Source organism: Crassostrea angulata, chromosome 5 (assembly GCF_025612915.1).
Source record: "Crassostrea angulata isolate pt1a10 chromosome 5, ASM2561291v2, whole genome shotgun sequence".
In the NCBI taxonomy this organism is placed as follows: domain Eukaryota; kingdom Metazoa; phylum Mollusca; class Bivalvia; order Ostreida; family Ostreidae; genus Magallana; species Magallana angulata.
In genome coordinates this window covers 21,309,298-21,323,610 of record NC_069115.1, presented here as the reverse complement: position 1 = coordinate 21,323,610, position 14,313 = coordinate 21,309,298, and the positions used below count along the sequence as shown (strand labels likewise).

At 31.9% G+C, this 14,313-nt stretch overlaps 1 protein-coding gene across 1 annotated transcript in view; it reads right to left on the bottom strand.

Annotated features, from left to right (window-relative positions):
• Positions 1 to 2,023: 2,023 nt before the first annotated feature.
• The window catches only part of LOC128184146 (cation-independent mannose-6-phosphate receptor-like), a 32,578-nt gene continuing 20,288 nt past the window's right edge, over positions 2,024 to 14,313 (bottom strand). The window contains exons 31-43 of the mRNA XM_052853496.1: positions 12,822 to 13,017; positions 11,925 to 11,992; positions 11,411 to 11,571; positions 8,298 to 8,440; positions 7,734 to 7,878; positions 7,391 to 7,459; positions 6,654 to 6,731; positions 6,066 to 6,223; positions 5,282 to 5,385; positions 4,797 to 4,882; positions 4,126 to 4,281; positions 3,286 to 3,352; positions 2,024 to 3,031 (exon numbers count right to left, since the gene is read on the bottom strand). Coding sequence (XP_052709456.1) covers positions 2,858 to 3,031; positions 3,286 to 3,352; positions 4,126 to 4,281; positions 4,797 to 4,882; positions 5,282 to 5,385; positions 6,066 to 6,223; positions 6,654 to 6,731; positions 7,391 to 7,459; positions 7,734 to 7,878; positions 8,298 to 8,440; positions 11,411 to 11,571; positions 11,925 to 11,992; positions 12,822 to 13,017 — 1,605 coding nt within the window. The 3' untranslated portion in view covers positions 2,024 to 2,857. The remainder of the gene's footprint in view (positions 3,032 to 3,285; positions 3,353 to 4,125; positions 4,282 to 4,796; positions 4,883 to 5,281; positions 5,386 to 6,065; positions 6,224 to 6,653; positions 6,732 to 7,390; positions 7,460 to 7,733; positions 7,879 to 8,297; positions 8,441 to 11,410; positions 11,572 to 11,924; positions 11,993 to 12,821; positions 13,018 to 14,313) is intronic.

Sequence of the window (14,313 nt, the reverse complement as noted above, 5' to 3'; positions counted from 1 at the left end):
ATTTATAAATTCATATATATGATATCCACTGACAAATAAATGGGGGACGGGGGATACTTCAGTGTTTTTAGAAGACAAACAACAGTTCGAAAAATATTTCCTACCGCTCGTAGCTCACAAAATTTAGGCACAATAATTATGGACACCATTCATTTTTTTGTGTTTTCCAACACACCAAAAATGTCCACAACTTAAATATGCAAGATTCAGTTAACTCGGAATGTGTAATGATAATTGCAGTATCCCACATAAGCAGAATGGTTATAATTGAAATAAACATAAGACAGCACAAACGAAGTATTTGATTTTGAACATCCACACCCACAATATTTAAAATAATTAACTCTCTCATTCAAAAGATTAGCTCAGTAAGTCAAGTTCATTCATAAACTGCAGCATTAGGTAGTCACCATACATTTAACCCATAACGCAACAAAGAAATGTATATTCTAATATTATAACAGTGAGAATTCAATATGGATTGATATTATATTGAGAAAAGAACAGTCAATTCTCTGTGTGTGCATGTTGAAATGTACAGAGTACACAATGGTAAATCTTTGTTCAATGGGCCTATCACGTTACAACTTATTGCTGCACACTCAAAACCATTATCACAGATTTATCTAATATATCACCCAGAAAAGTGCACTTTCTTATCTAATATTATATCATTCAGATTCGCGCATCTTGTCACCACAAAGAAGAAGAATACCGGTAGTCAAAATCCACTCAATGACATGCCAAATACTCACATAAACATACAAGTACTAGAGAGTTTTTTTTCTCATGAATCTAAAACACAATTTGTCATGAATATATTAAAGAATCTTTCTTGTACATATAGAATCCCTCATGAGCATGATTATATGGAAAATCTCATATACATGAATGTCATGTCAATACAATTAGTATACATGTATGATAGTAAATCAATCTTCTGTCAATCCAACATCTAAGATTTTTAAGGAACATAATGTGAAAATCCCATGGACATGCCAAACATCTAGAATCTCATAAACATAAACAATAGATCAGAAACGTATTAAGGAATTTCAGTTTCTCATAAAAATCATACAGAAGGAACGATCACCCATGTACATGATGTAAATGGATTAATTAAGTTACATATTAAATCCACTTGTATAAGAACACAAGACGTAGAATGACAGAAGAACATATACAATGTGATGTAAAAATCTTGTAAAAATAACATTTTTTTTCCAGAGAGTAGGTTACTTTATGGATACATTATAAATAACATTAGAAAAATATCCAACATATTGATAATGAAATAAGGGTGAAAATTAAATACCAGCATATAGTTATATGACTTTTAAAATAACAGAAAGTCATTTTTAATCAGATAAAGTCACAATAGGCAATTATTCTTGAATAATAATAAATGCAAACATTCTTCTTATATGTGAAGATATATGTACATGTATTTAATTTAGTGATGTCATAGTTTATGCCATAACACAAAAACACCCCAGCAAATGTATATTTCACAAAGTTTAAATAAAGTGACAAATACAGATTTGTCTACTACATGTAAATGTCACAATATCATTATAAATCATTGAATGTGTAAAATTCCTTGCAAGGCTTAGAAATGTCATGCATTACATGCACTATAAAGTCCAAATATAGAAGAATCCACATACAGAGATCATTAAAATCAATTTTACTATGTTTCCATTGTTTGCCCAAATGTCTGGAACCTACATATTAGGGCTCTGGGCTGGTGCTTTGTGAAGAGCACTTGTCCTGTTGTCCATGCATATTTAGTAAAGAGTGAGAATATATATTCTTTAAGGTACCGCACTACACCTAGACTTTAACTTTTTAAGATGGCGATTTAAATGTTTTGTTAAATTGTTTATATTCAATTAACTAGGCTGAATATCAACATATCTCAGTGGTTAAAGTATCGGGCTTGAGAAACTCAGATCATGAGTTCATATCCACCAAACTTTTTTTTCATATTTACTGAAATATAAATTGTTATCCAAATTGCACATTTTTTCACATATTTGACTTATATACTTCTTATCTATCATAATCAAATAATTTTCCAAGGTATAGTGAGCCACCTTAATTGACAAGGAAAATTGCTTAAATGACCAGTAACCTTTTGTTTATAGGCCTGTAACATATGAGGCACCAAACAAAAATTCCAGTAAAAAAGACAGAAACTAAAATGTGCTGCTTAATACCAGTATCAATAAAATGTCCATTACTTGCTCTACATAGATACAAATCTTAAAATAATTACATGTATCTAATATTGTGGGATGGTTCAATGCCACAATAAATAGATTCAGATTCAAGACAAAGACCAAAAATATACTAGTCTTTAAAATTCATGAAGTGCTTTGAATTGTATGAATGAAAGGCTTAAATTATTGGGACTTAAAAATGAATCTAGCATATGAACGATTCCATGAATATTTTGCAAGATATAAGTTATTGGCTGAATATAAAGCATTGTGGGAAGCGCGTGTCAGTTCATTTACTACAACCATATGCAAACGATGCTTTAATACGCCATTTTAAAGAACAATTCAATTCATCTTGACACCATGCCTTCAAGCTCTTTCCTAACATTAAATTTATGCATTTACGCACATCAGAACAACATACTGGGAGGTTAATAGCACTGAAATCTTAAGAGCATTTTGCTACAATACATAAAGCAGTCTTTCATCACAGCTTTTAAAGAGCATCTTGTCAAATGTCATCACATAATTTGTGAGAGCATCTTAGATTGTATCATAGTTCACGACCTGATCCATCACAAATCTGCTATATTTATTTATTGATATGAATAAGGAAGGTTCCGCCATCTTTTGTGTTATGCCAGCAGTTCTTCATCACTGTCGTCATGGTAACTGATGACCGCCGGAGACTCCTCGCTCCGTAATATACTTATGTCCTCGCTATCTGTAGTGACCTGCACTGACCCCTGAATTCCAAGGTCACTGGCCGAGATCTCTGGGAGAAGATCTTCCACTTCACTTGATGGAATCTAACAATAAAAAGAAACTGTTATAAGAAAGAGGAGGATCTTACATTTCATTTGATGGAATCTAGCAACAAATTTATAATCATTATGATATAACAGAGATAATTAATCTAATTAAATCTTAAACAGTGAAAATCAAGAATCTAGTCTAAAAAGATTTTCCAATTCACCTCATAGAATTAAATCTAACGACATCTTCACTACTGCTGATGAACATACCTCACAATATCTAGTACAAAACAAGAAGTGTTACCTACCTCGCTATACCTATATGAACTGGAATGTCTTCTGAAGAGCCCCCGAAGTCTGGAAGCTACTGCGTCCCTGAAATGTCAGTCAATATACCTGATCACATCAAATGAATTGAAGAGGGATTTCAGGTATAGAAGTTTTCAAGGACTACGAAATCTATATAGATTTGTCAAAATCCATCGTATACAGAGGTTGCCTCTGTCTAAACAAGTTTACTAACAAAGAAATAAAGTTCTTTACAGTGTATATGTATATAATTTTTAGAGATATCAAGATTTGTTATGGTATGTGACATTTATTCAATGCCTTACAGGTTTTCTTTTCCATCTATCATGAAGAGGAGGTAAATATGTAATGATCTAGACTAATGTTTCCAGTGTGTATTGTTGCAATCCTATAGAGGGATGGGGAATTAAGATTTTAGAACTTGTCCCCAATCCCTAGTTACAATATTGCATTAAAGCAATATGAGCTGTATTTTTTAGAATTTTATTCTGCTGCTAAAACCTGCTAGTATGATAAGTCTGCATATAACTTAAACTTTTATGATAATTTAAAATAAGATTTCAAAACATCATTAATTTTTGTCAAAGGAAATATTTCTCGTCTAAGGAATACATAGCAAATCAATTTTTGTACAGGACGACAATTATTCAATTTTGCTCCATATAAGGCTTTTAACGGACTTTTCCACAAAAATATGGCTAACAGAAATTTAAAAACCATGATGTTTTTGTCATTTTAGTAGAAAAGAACATTTTAGTAAAAAAAAAAATTAAATTAAAACATGAAAAATGCAGCTCATATTGCTTTAAAACATGTTCAGATCAATGGCTGTCACCAACCTTCTCTCCTTTTTGTGAAACACAATCAGAAGTAGACATATCACAATGGCCGACAGGAAGACCGCTACAATGGTCCCCACCGTGCTACCCGATTTGGATCCTGTTGACCCATTTCCTGTGCCCGCTTTATCAACTGGAAGGGGCTGAGGGTTCACACTGTTGAAAATACAAAGTCATTGAGATAATTAAGTTGTTTTAATATTCTCCAGGACAGTGATGCCTTGCTAATCAGCGAATCATCAAGAGCATCCGCATTAATATGGACTTGAAATTTTGATATAGTATTACATGTATAAAAATCCACTAAACGAATGTGCATGTAAAATTAAAGTACTTTTTACATCAATAAAACATTTATTCCCATTAAAATCCATTCAAAAGGTAAAACATCTGGATAACTGTAACTAATTTATACATGCATACATAAGTCGGAGTACATGTACTTGTTTCTTTTTAGCATTTTTTTCATTAAACATACTTTACGCCCATGTTCTACAAATAACTGGAGTTTGTGTTCCAGCTTACCTATTATTACATTTACATGTAACATAAAATCATTTAGTACCTTAAAAACCATTCATTGCTACTTTGTAACAATAACTTGTTTTGTCCCTCCTTCACTGCTCACAAACTAGAACATGTACCTACATGTAATATATAGTATTACTTACACAACAGGATGAGCACAGGTATGTGGATTTTCCCAGGTAAACATATAAGTACAGTCCATAGAATCAAAGAGAAACTGGGGCTTACTCTGGTAATCAAAAATTAAAATTTAATTAAACACAACATCTCTCACAAAATTGATTGCTAAATTGATATATATATATATATATATATATATATATATATATATATATATATATATATATATATATATATATATATATAAGAATTAAATTCTTTTGAAAGCCAAAAAGATCTTTTCGAAGGACATAATAGAATCACTTTACACGTCAAGTAGATTCTGAAGTATTTGATTGCTAAAACTTATATAAATTTATATATATAAGAATTAAATTCTTTTTCTTTTGAAAGCTAAAAAGATCTTTTCAAATAACATCATAGAATCACTTTAATACACAAGTAGAAATATTTGACATCTTTAATAAATCACTTCAATAAATAGTAGAAAGAAGAGAAAACTCCTTACATCACCCCAGGGATTACAGTGGAACTGTAGAATACTGGAAATCTTCTTCTGTTTATCTTTATCACAGATCTGCTCGGTTTGAAATACAACTTCTACTATGTCATCTGAAAGAAAGAAGACCCCACACAAATGAAAATAAAATACTGTTAGTATAGTATTACATTGAAATATTCGCCATGTTTTATTTTCGCCCGTTAACCCTTGTTGTCTGCGGGCGAATTTAAGACTGGGCGAATTCCAATGTCTCATACTACCCCTCTTTTAAACACAACAGTAACTGTGTCTGGGCAAATACAAGATGGGGCGAAACTGTCTGCAAGTGCAGAAGGGCGAAAATATCAAGGGGCGAAAAATAACCCTGTATACAGTATGTATAGGAATCAATTTACCCATAAAGAGCATAACAAATGTTTACAATATCATTTACAAACTACATGTAGCTAATAGACAGAATCACAAGAGCTTTATTTAGAGAATTTATATTTAAGCATCAGTTTAATTTCATACAATACTGTGGAATAATTCGATTTCATGGTGGCTCATTTTCTGTGGAATTTGTGGGTACCTCTCACCCATGAATTAACATATTACACGTATTAACAAATTAGGGTTTTACAGTCATATTTCCTTATGTTGGTATAAGAGGATACACGAAACTACATCCCCATGAACCTGAATAATTTAAGGAGTACACAAAATTATGTCCCCACAAACTTGTGAAATTTAAGGAATCCACAAAAATTGGCCCCAACGAATTCAAATGATTCCACAGTACACCACTGACCTTCCACATAGAACTGGTGACCAGTGGTCAGACCCAGGGATGTTTTGGTGGCCTGTGATTTGTCGACCTTACAAATGGTGGTGCCCGGGGAACAGGAGGTGCTTGTTCCGGCCAGGTCAATCTCGTATTCCGTGGATTCTCCAGGCACAGTCACTAACCTGTACAATTCAATCAATCATTTATTTCATTCTCAGTCATCAGGAAATGGTATTACTCATTGCTTTTTCATGAAAAAAATCATGCATAGATCTTATGTGATGAGTTTCATGTTCTAGCATTTTTTTAATCTTTTAAATTAGTTATATGTTTAACTTATGACTTATATGTTGAGAGTATTCATTTAAATCATAAGCAAGTCACAGATTCCTCAGATGTCAGTACTTTCACGTAGAGAATATTCAATAAGTCACAGATTGCTCTGATGTCATGACTTGCAAACAGAGAGTATTCAATAATCCGCGGGTATCTCTGACGTCATGACTTACAGTAGAGAGAATTCAATAAGTAACAAAGCTCTGTGATGTCAGAACTTACATGATTGTATAGAGTATTCAATAAGTCAAAAAGCTCTGTGATGTCAGGACTTACATGTAGAGAGGAGTTATGTCGATCACAGAAGAAGATTCCGGGTCTATAATTTTGCCTTTGTTCTCCTTAACACTGTGTCTGAAAATATAATCAATCAATGCTTCACAGTTGTTTAACTCCCAGTTTCATCAAAAAGATTCATGTACAATGTACCTATATGTACATTGTACATATACATGAAGATAAATTTACCAGCAATATGTCATTTAGTTTATAAATAATGAACATTTACATTTACATTTGCAAATATGCTTCTTTATATCAACATATAGGATGGCGAAAATGTTCAATTCTATTTGAACTTTTTTATGACATAACAATGATTGTCACACATGCTTATCACTTGACAGGTATAATAATAGTATAATTTCAAATATTTACATTTTACAGTGTCTTTGACTGTGATAACACTACAGATCAATTTTGAACTATACAGTCCAATAACTTCAAATGATGTGTAATTGGGGCGCCAGCGGGGTTTTATTTATACATATATATTTTAATATTTAATCGTACAATGGCTGTCAGTGAACATTATATAAATATGAGTAATACGGAATCATTGATTGAATATTATGAGGTGATAATTTCGGTCGGGGCGTGATCAAATCTATCATAAAGTCCTTCGGGCTTACTTCGATTTGATCACGCCCCGACCAAAATAATCCCCTTATAATAGTCAATCAATGATTCCTAAAATAAATCTCTAAATGCTTTCAATTGACAGTATACTGTACCTCTCTACATGACAGGCCACTGTAGACTTCCAGCGGAATTCAAACACACACTCATCACTGTTAGGCTGTCTACAAGCACAAAGTCGACAAAAACATGACAGTCTAGAAAACTTTTGGACAAATTAAAAAAAAAAAAAACCTGTAAAATCAGACTGATACATCATATCGAAATTTTGTAGCAATTAGTTTCATAGTTATCTTACACGTCTATCAATTTGAAAATGCATGAGATATATTTAGCATAAATTCCAATTTGAATATCATTTCTAAAATTAATTTTTTTCAATATCATTAATCATTATTAAAATCATCATTTATGATAAAGATATTTTTGTTTTCAGACCTGGGAATATAAACTGGTCCTCCTACAGAATTTCCACACTCAAAGTGAATGATGGTTCTCGTCTTCAGGTTATCACTCCGTCGGTGCTTACCGGTACACGCCAAATCATTGCTAGTGTATTCCAGCCTCAGGGTCTTTCTATCCTCTGTCAATGAAGAGATAAGTTCAAAAACAAAATGTTCCCTGAATGCAGATGTGTGTCAATAATTTTAAAACAAGTTTCAAAGAGGATATTAGTCTGAGTTTACAGTCACTGAATTTGTCCAAGCATACAAAAATAAATATAATTTGATCAACCTAACCAAAAAACCTATTCAACACTTCTTATATTGACTCTCAATTGACATTTAAAAAAAGAAAACACACTTATATTTTTTGTCTTAATAAACTTTTTTCCCTGAATTCAAATGAGAATGTCTGGAATGTGACATATCTGCTGTTCTATACACACACATTCGAAAGATTGATAAGAGTGTCTAAAATATGTTGTTTTTACAGCATTGCTGTATATAGTGTCTGGGATTTATTATTTCTACAGTATTGCTGTATACATTGTATACAAACCTTCCATGGACAAAGTCTGAGATGTGACTGTCCCTAGGTTGTGGATTTTCCCGTCAATAGTCCTGAGACACGATGCGGATCTTTCCGAGCAGATCTGAGGATCAGGTCCATCATGTATACCCTGACAGATGTTTATCCAGTACCTGTAACAACCAACCAGAAAATCTAACATGTATTTAGTTAAAAGTACTATAAATATACTTGTAATATACTTGAATATACACTGTATATGGGTCATTATCAAAATATGCAGACTTTTGAAAAATGAAAAACATGAGAAAATTATTGCTGAAAAAATTACTTTGATTGCAAAAATCACATTTAACAAACAATGAAGTATAACATCTAAAAATTTGCAAACATTGGAATCTACCATTTGGTTGATAATTAGACCGTAATTTAATGAACTGTGAACATTTTGTCAGTGGTGTAACAGGTATATAGTATAGGAAAAAATTCTTAAATAAAATAAAATAATTCTTTTAAAATGATGGACATAAGGTTTATATCAACAAACTTCATTTAAAGTTATTAGAATTAGATAACAGAAAATATTTGACACATTTACATAGTGACCAACATAACATTTGAGACAAAGTCTTGATGTTACTCAACAAATTTTTTTAATTTGAGCATTAAAAAGAACACAACTGGATTTTTCTTTCAATGGAGCATAAAAAAGACATTACTATAAATGCACTGGTGTTTTCAAATATACATGTATTATTGTCAGTTAATTTTATTTGGAGAAAAATGTACATGTTACACCACTGATTATTATGTTTTACCACTGACATAAAAGTTACACCACTGACCTAGCGATAATAAATAAGAGATAAGCGGGTTAAATTTTGTAAAATAAACTAATTTCTATTTTTGATTGCATTTAAAACGTGATAAATTTGATCTTAAATAAAAGTTTTCGTGCCTCATTCTTTCATAATCTGAAGATAGACACACTGTTACACCACTAATAATCAGTGTAACACCACTGACGGAAAAATTGCATGTAGATGTTTTTTTACATGAATTCACTCATTCTCTGATGTTATATTTTTTACTATTGGCATCCACACACTTTTATCCACTTTGTACCGAGTTCGAACTTTCTTTGCCTCATCAATCTCACAAACAACATCGTCAATACTATACCAGCTCATATCAATCATACATTTTGGACAATCAAATTGAATTTTCTCCAATTTTCTCTAAAATCAATGCATACAACGCATATACACTTTCTGTTTGTCTATATATGTTTGTTGAAGCTCAGCTAGCATTTGTTACCTTTAAGCATTTGAAAGATTTTAGTGTAACATAATAGGGAATGTGATATGTCAGTTGAATAACATATCTTATAATACACTATAAGTCATTAAAAAGTTTGATTTTTTAATAAAAATAAAATGTGGATAATTTCATTTCTTTATTAGAATAAATTTGTTTTTACTTTTATCTTTTAATCAAGTATTAAAATGAGTAAAACATAATTAGAGCATACAAAATGTCAATGGTGTTTCAAATAATGTCAATGGTGTAACAGGTCTCATTTTCCAGATTAAGAAAACACAATTGCAATTAAATAGTCAAGCTTTCTTTATTGTGACAGTGTCTAACTTGTAAAATTGATAAATAACAATTGTTCAAAATGCTCAAAATATAAATGAAATGGAAGAAAAAGTAAAATAATTAAATAATGTCATGTGGTGTAACAGTTTTTTCAGTGGTGTAACAACAATTTTTGGTTACACCACTGACCGTTATACCACTGATGTATCCATAGTAAATGTAGCAGTATGACCCAAGATAACAGATACTACACAAAGCTACATAGTCTATGTTATAATGTGATAAACATTCATCATTTTTGTGAAAAACTTTTTTGTTCTTTCATAACAGAAAACCTCAAATAGCACGTTATTCCACTGACACAGTTTACATTGTATTTTTCGGAGCATACTAACATTTTCTGCCATATTTTCTATCACAATGATGTCATCACTGATACATTTATCTTTTTAGTAGCAGGGAATGATGTCACTATGATCTGGGGGATTCCAACTGTAGTACAATATTATTTACTTGATGTATTTTAAGATATTTTTATATAATTTGCCTTGTAACACCAATGACAAAAATTTTTTGTACAAGCATATATCTCATCAAATTCATTGTTTTTAAAAGAGAACTTGTTAAGGATCATAGCAGAAATTAAAATATGAATGTTGTTTTGAAAATAAACGGTGATTTTTTTTAATAAAACATGAATATTATTGAAGATATTGTAGGTTAAAGACGTTGGAAAAATTTAATGACAACATAAATTCACTGAAATCTCATAACAAATAATTTTTTTTTATACTTTAAGCAGTAAAATTGTCGATTTATTAGTTCAACAATATAGGTTTAAGTTTCTAAAATCCAATGGTACTGTATATATTACACAGAACATTATTTTTCCCCCTTTAAATTGACACTGACACAAAAGGCTGCATATTTTGATAATGACCCATATAACAAAGCCATTTGATTTTTGCATACATATACTACACAGTGATATTACTAGTTCATGAGTTTATGGTCAAATAAGCATACTAGGTGTAAAAATATTTTCAAAATAATGTTATTACATGTACTACACATACTACATTTGGTGTTCATATTCTCTATAGTGCAGGTCATTGCTAACATGTGTATGCCTAACTGATTTTATGGTTGAAGAATTGATTATCAAATGAATCAAAATTCCTATTGATATCACAGCCAACAGTGCCCCCACATGTAATGAAAGTAGGCAAAAAAGAACTGAATTATCAGAAAAATTCTTAGCCTTCAGGGGGAAACATTCCATCATCTGCTTTTATCATTACAATGATAATTTAATCTGTTCTTTGTGGTTACTTATTAATTAAAAACTCAACAAAATTGACCAATTCTGCATGTACCAAGCTAAAATTGATTATTCTCTCCACATTTGGTTTTTTTTTCATTACTTAGTAAATTTTTTTTATCATTATGAAACATTCACTAAACTTTAAAACTCCATATTTAAGTACCTGTGTTATGATATGTCAAATAAAACTTCAGCAGAGCTAGTACTTAAATATACTAACGTGTTTCTTTGAGCATCTGTTAGATTCCAGCTTCCCTGTTGCCTTGACAACACACTGAGGTCATACACGTGCCCATTATAGGCCAGTGTGCATTGGTCGGCTACAGTGGCACAAACAGCTCGAGTCAACCAATGAAAAGTCGCAGAACATTCCTTCGCAAACTGTCAATTCAGAAATATGACTTACTTTAATGTGTGTAAAAGAAATTGTAAGATACGTTGTTCATTTTGTATAATCTGCAAGCAGTCACTATGACTGTGAACATCTCTGCAATGAGTTTGTATCACACTCAATATAATAGACTGATACAACATACTGTAATTGTAACATTAATGTAACGTCACTGTTTGAGTCTTACAGTTATGGTAATATCAAAGTTACCAATTTTAATACTTAATGTAATCATTTGGTAAAATCATGTAATGTAACATTTACATCAGTCTTACCATACAGGTTACATCAAACTTATTGTAATACATTTACTAGTTACATTACATTTACTATAATCACTTACTATAATCGTGGGGGATCCTGGGTAAATGTTGGGATCACACTCAAAGTTAATGAAGCCTTCACTTTTACCTGTCAGTGAAAAGAACACACAATTCTTAGACTAATTATAATGATTCCATAATGATGACAGATAGAAAATATGTAAACATTCAAGTTATAAACTCAAGATTAGGTAATACTGTGGAATCATAAGAATTTGTGGTGGCTCAATTTTCGAGGTATTCGTGGGTAGCCCTCCCCCACCAATTTAAATCCTCAGTGAAAACAATTTTTAAAAGAGTTATCTTTGTTATTTAATGAGCAAATGAGCGAATGAGCAAAAAAGTCACAATCCACGAAAATGCCCCCCCCCCCCCCACGAATTCAAATAATTCCACAGTGTCAAACATTAAGAATCATCAAAAATTAGTACATGTATATACATGCACTAGAAGAAAAAATAACATTAGAAAAGCTACAGACACATGAAATTGACAGACACTGTTCATAAGTTTATAAACCACATGATTCTATGTACAATGTACCATCAGACATGTCCATTATTACCTAACCAACAGCACTTGGTGAGAAACACACATGTCAAGTAAACAACAAAGGATTCAGATCAACAGACAATACAAAGCAAAAGAAATGTCACTCTGTAGATTCCTGATTAAACGCATTGCAAGGATTTCAAATATCCACCCCCAGATCACAATCTAAATATAATGCTTGTGGATTTTAAAATCTGGCTTTCATTGTTGACAATTATGAATTGCACTCATGATAAGATATTAATGTTTGCAAATATTCTGCGACTTGCAATTTCATACAAAACAGCGGATTAGCAAAATTAAGTTCTCAGACAAGGAAAATAAAAAATTTACAGCAGTGAGCAACAAACATCTTGTCCATTTACCATTACAAGACTTTCCGTCCTTGTAGGCCAGTTTCAGCTGTTCCTCTACCGAGATGAACTCCCCGGAGGTCACCTGACCGTACCCATGACCCAGAGTTCCGTTCCAGCGACACAGAGAGGCCTGCTCACACCCCGGGTACCCCTCTCCTAATCCCTCACACAGACTGATCAAGTACTGAGGGTCATTCTGGATCAGCTGTTAAAAAAATCCAGCAAATACGACATAGAACAATAAGAAATCATTCCATATCATTCTGGATTCTAAGTAATAGTAAGATCATACGTATTGAAGAGAAATCTTCGTCATGGAGAATGGGCGGAGCAGAGTGAAGCGAAGCGTAGCCCATTCTTCATGACGAAGATTTCTCTTCATATGATCTTCCTGTCTTAGAACAGAACCCAAGCCAATGAAATCAAAGATTTGAGGAAAATACACCGTCCACTATTGTGTCCAAATATTGCCGTGCCTTAAATAACATGTATGGAGCCCGGTTTTTTTTTTTTACGTGAAAATCTAATACCATGCATCTTTTTAATGTGGACTTCCAACCAAGTCATGTTAGAATGAATATGATTGAAAGGATATCAGTTTTGATTAAATATTGATATAGTGTTAAGGTGATTAATCTATACAGATGATTAAAAATATACCTTAAATCTGTACAAGGTGACCAAATACATGTAAAGATGTTTTCTCTCTTCAGTAAATATCAATCTATTGAAAACATTGCCTAAACAGTTTTAAAAACATTGCTGGCTGGTATCTGATATTCATAACACCAATCGTGATTGCGAGAAAAAAGGAAAAAATTTATCATGTGACGGAACATATAAAGGTGACAAAAAATTTGTGCAATTTAAAAGGAAAAAGAATTAAATGCTTGAATCCTGTACAAATTCATTGTGATTTAAGTATCTTTCACCGAAAGCTTTTCTTTTCTGTGTGTGTGTGTGGGGGGGGGGGGGGGGGGTGTATACATAAAGTCAAACGACAAATTTCCAAAACACCCTTTTTTAAAGTTTCCACCAATCTAAAAATTAATTCTTCAGTATTCGAGAAAAAGAAAAAATCTTCACCACGAAGACTGCATTCTTAGCGAGAATTGGGGACATTTGATTAGCTGAATAACTTGATTAAATGCTCTAAATATAAGAAACTGTATTACATTTTCATCAATTTAAATTTCTTTGCAGCACTTTACCTCCTATAACAATCAATACACCTTTAAGAGCTTGATTACCTCCTTAAGTTCATTTCCTTACCTACCAATTTATAAAGCAGCAGACCTTTTTAAACCAACCATTATGAATATCACTTTTTTTTTACTTCAATTTCTATTTCTATTTAAATTTACAAGCATCAGTGTCATATAACATTTTATACAACTTGAAGGTTAAATACTAGGATGGTTAAAAAATATCACATGACATGATACCTGCATATAACAACAAAGAAAACTAATTCTCCTACACCAAGCTGTTCTAGACAAGC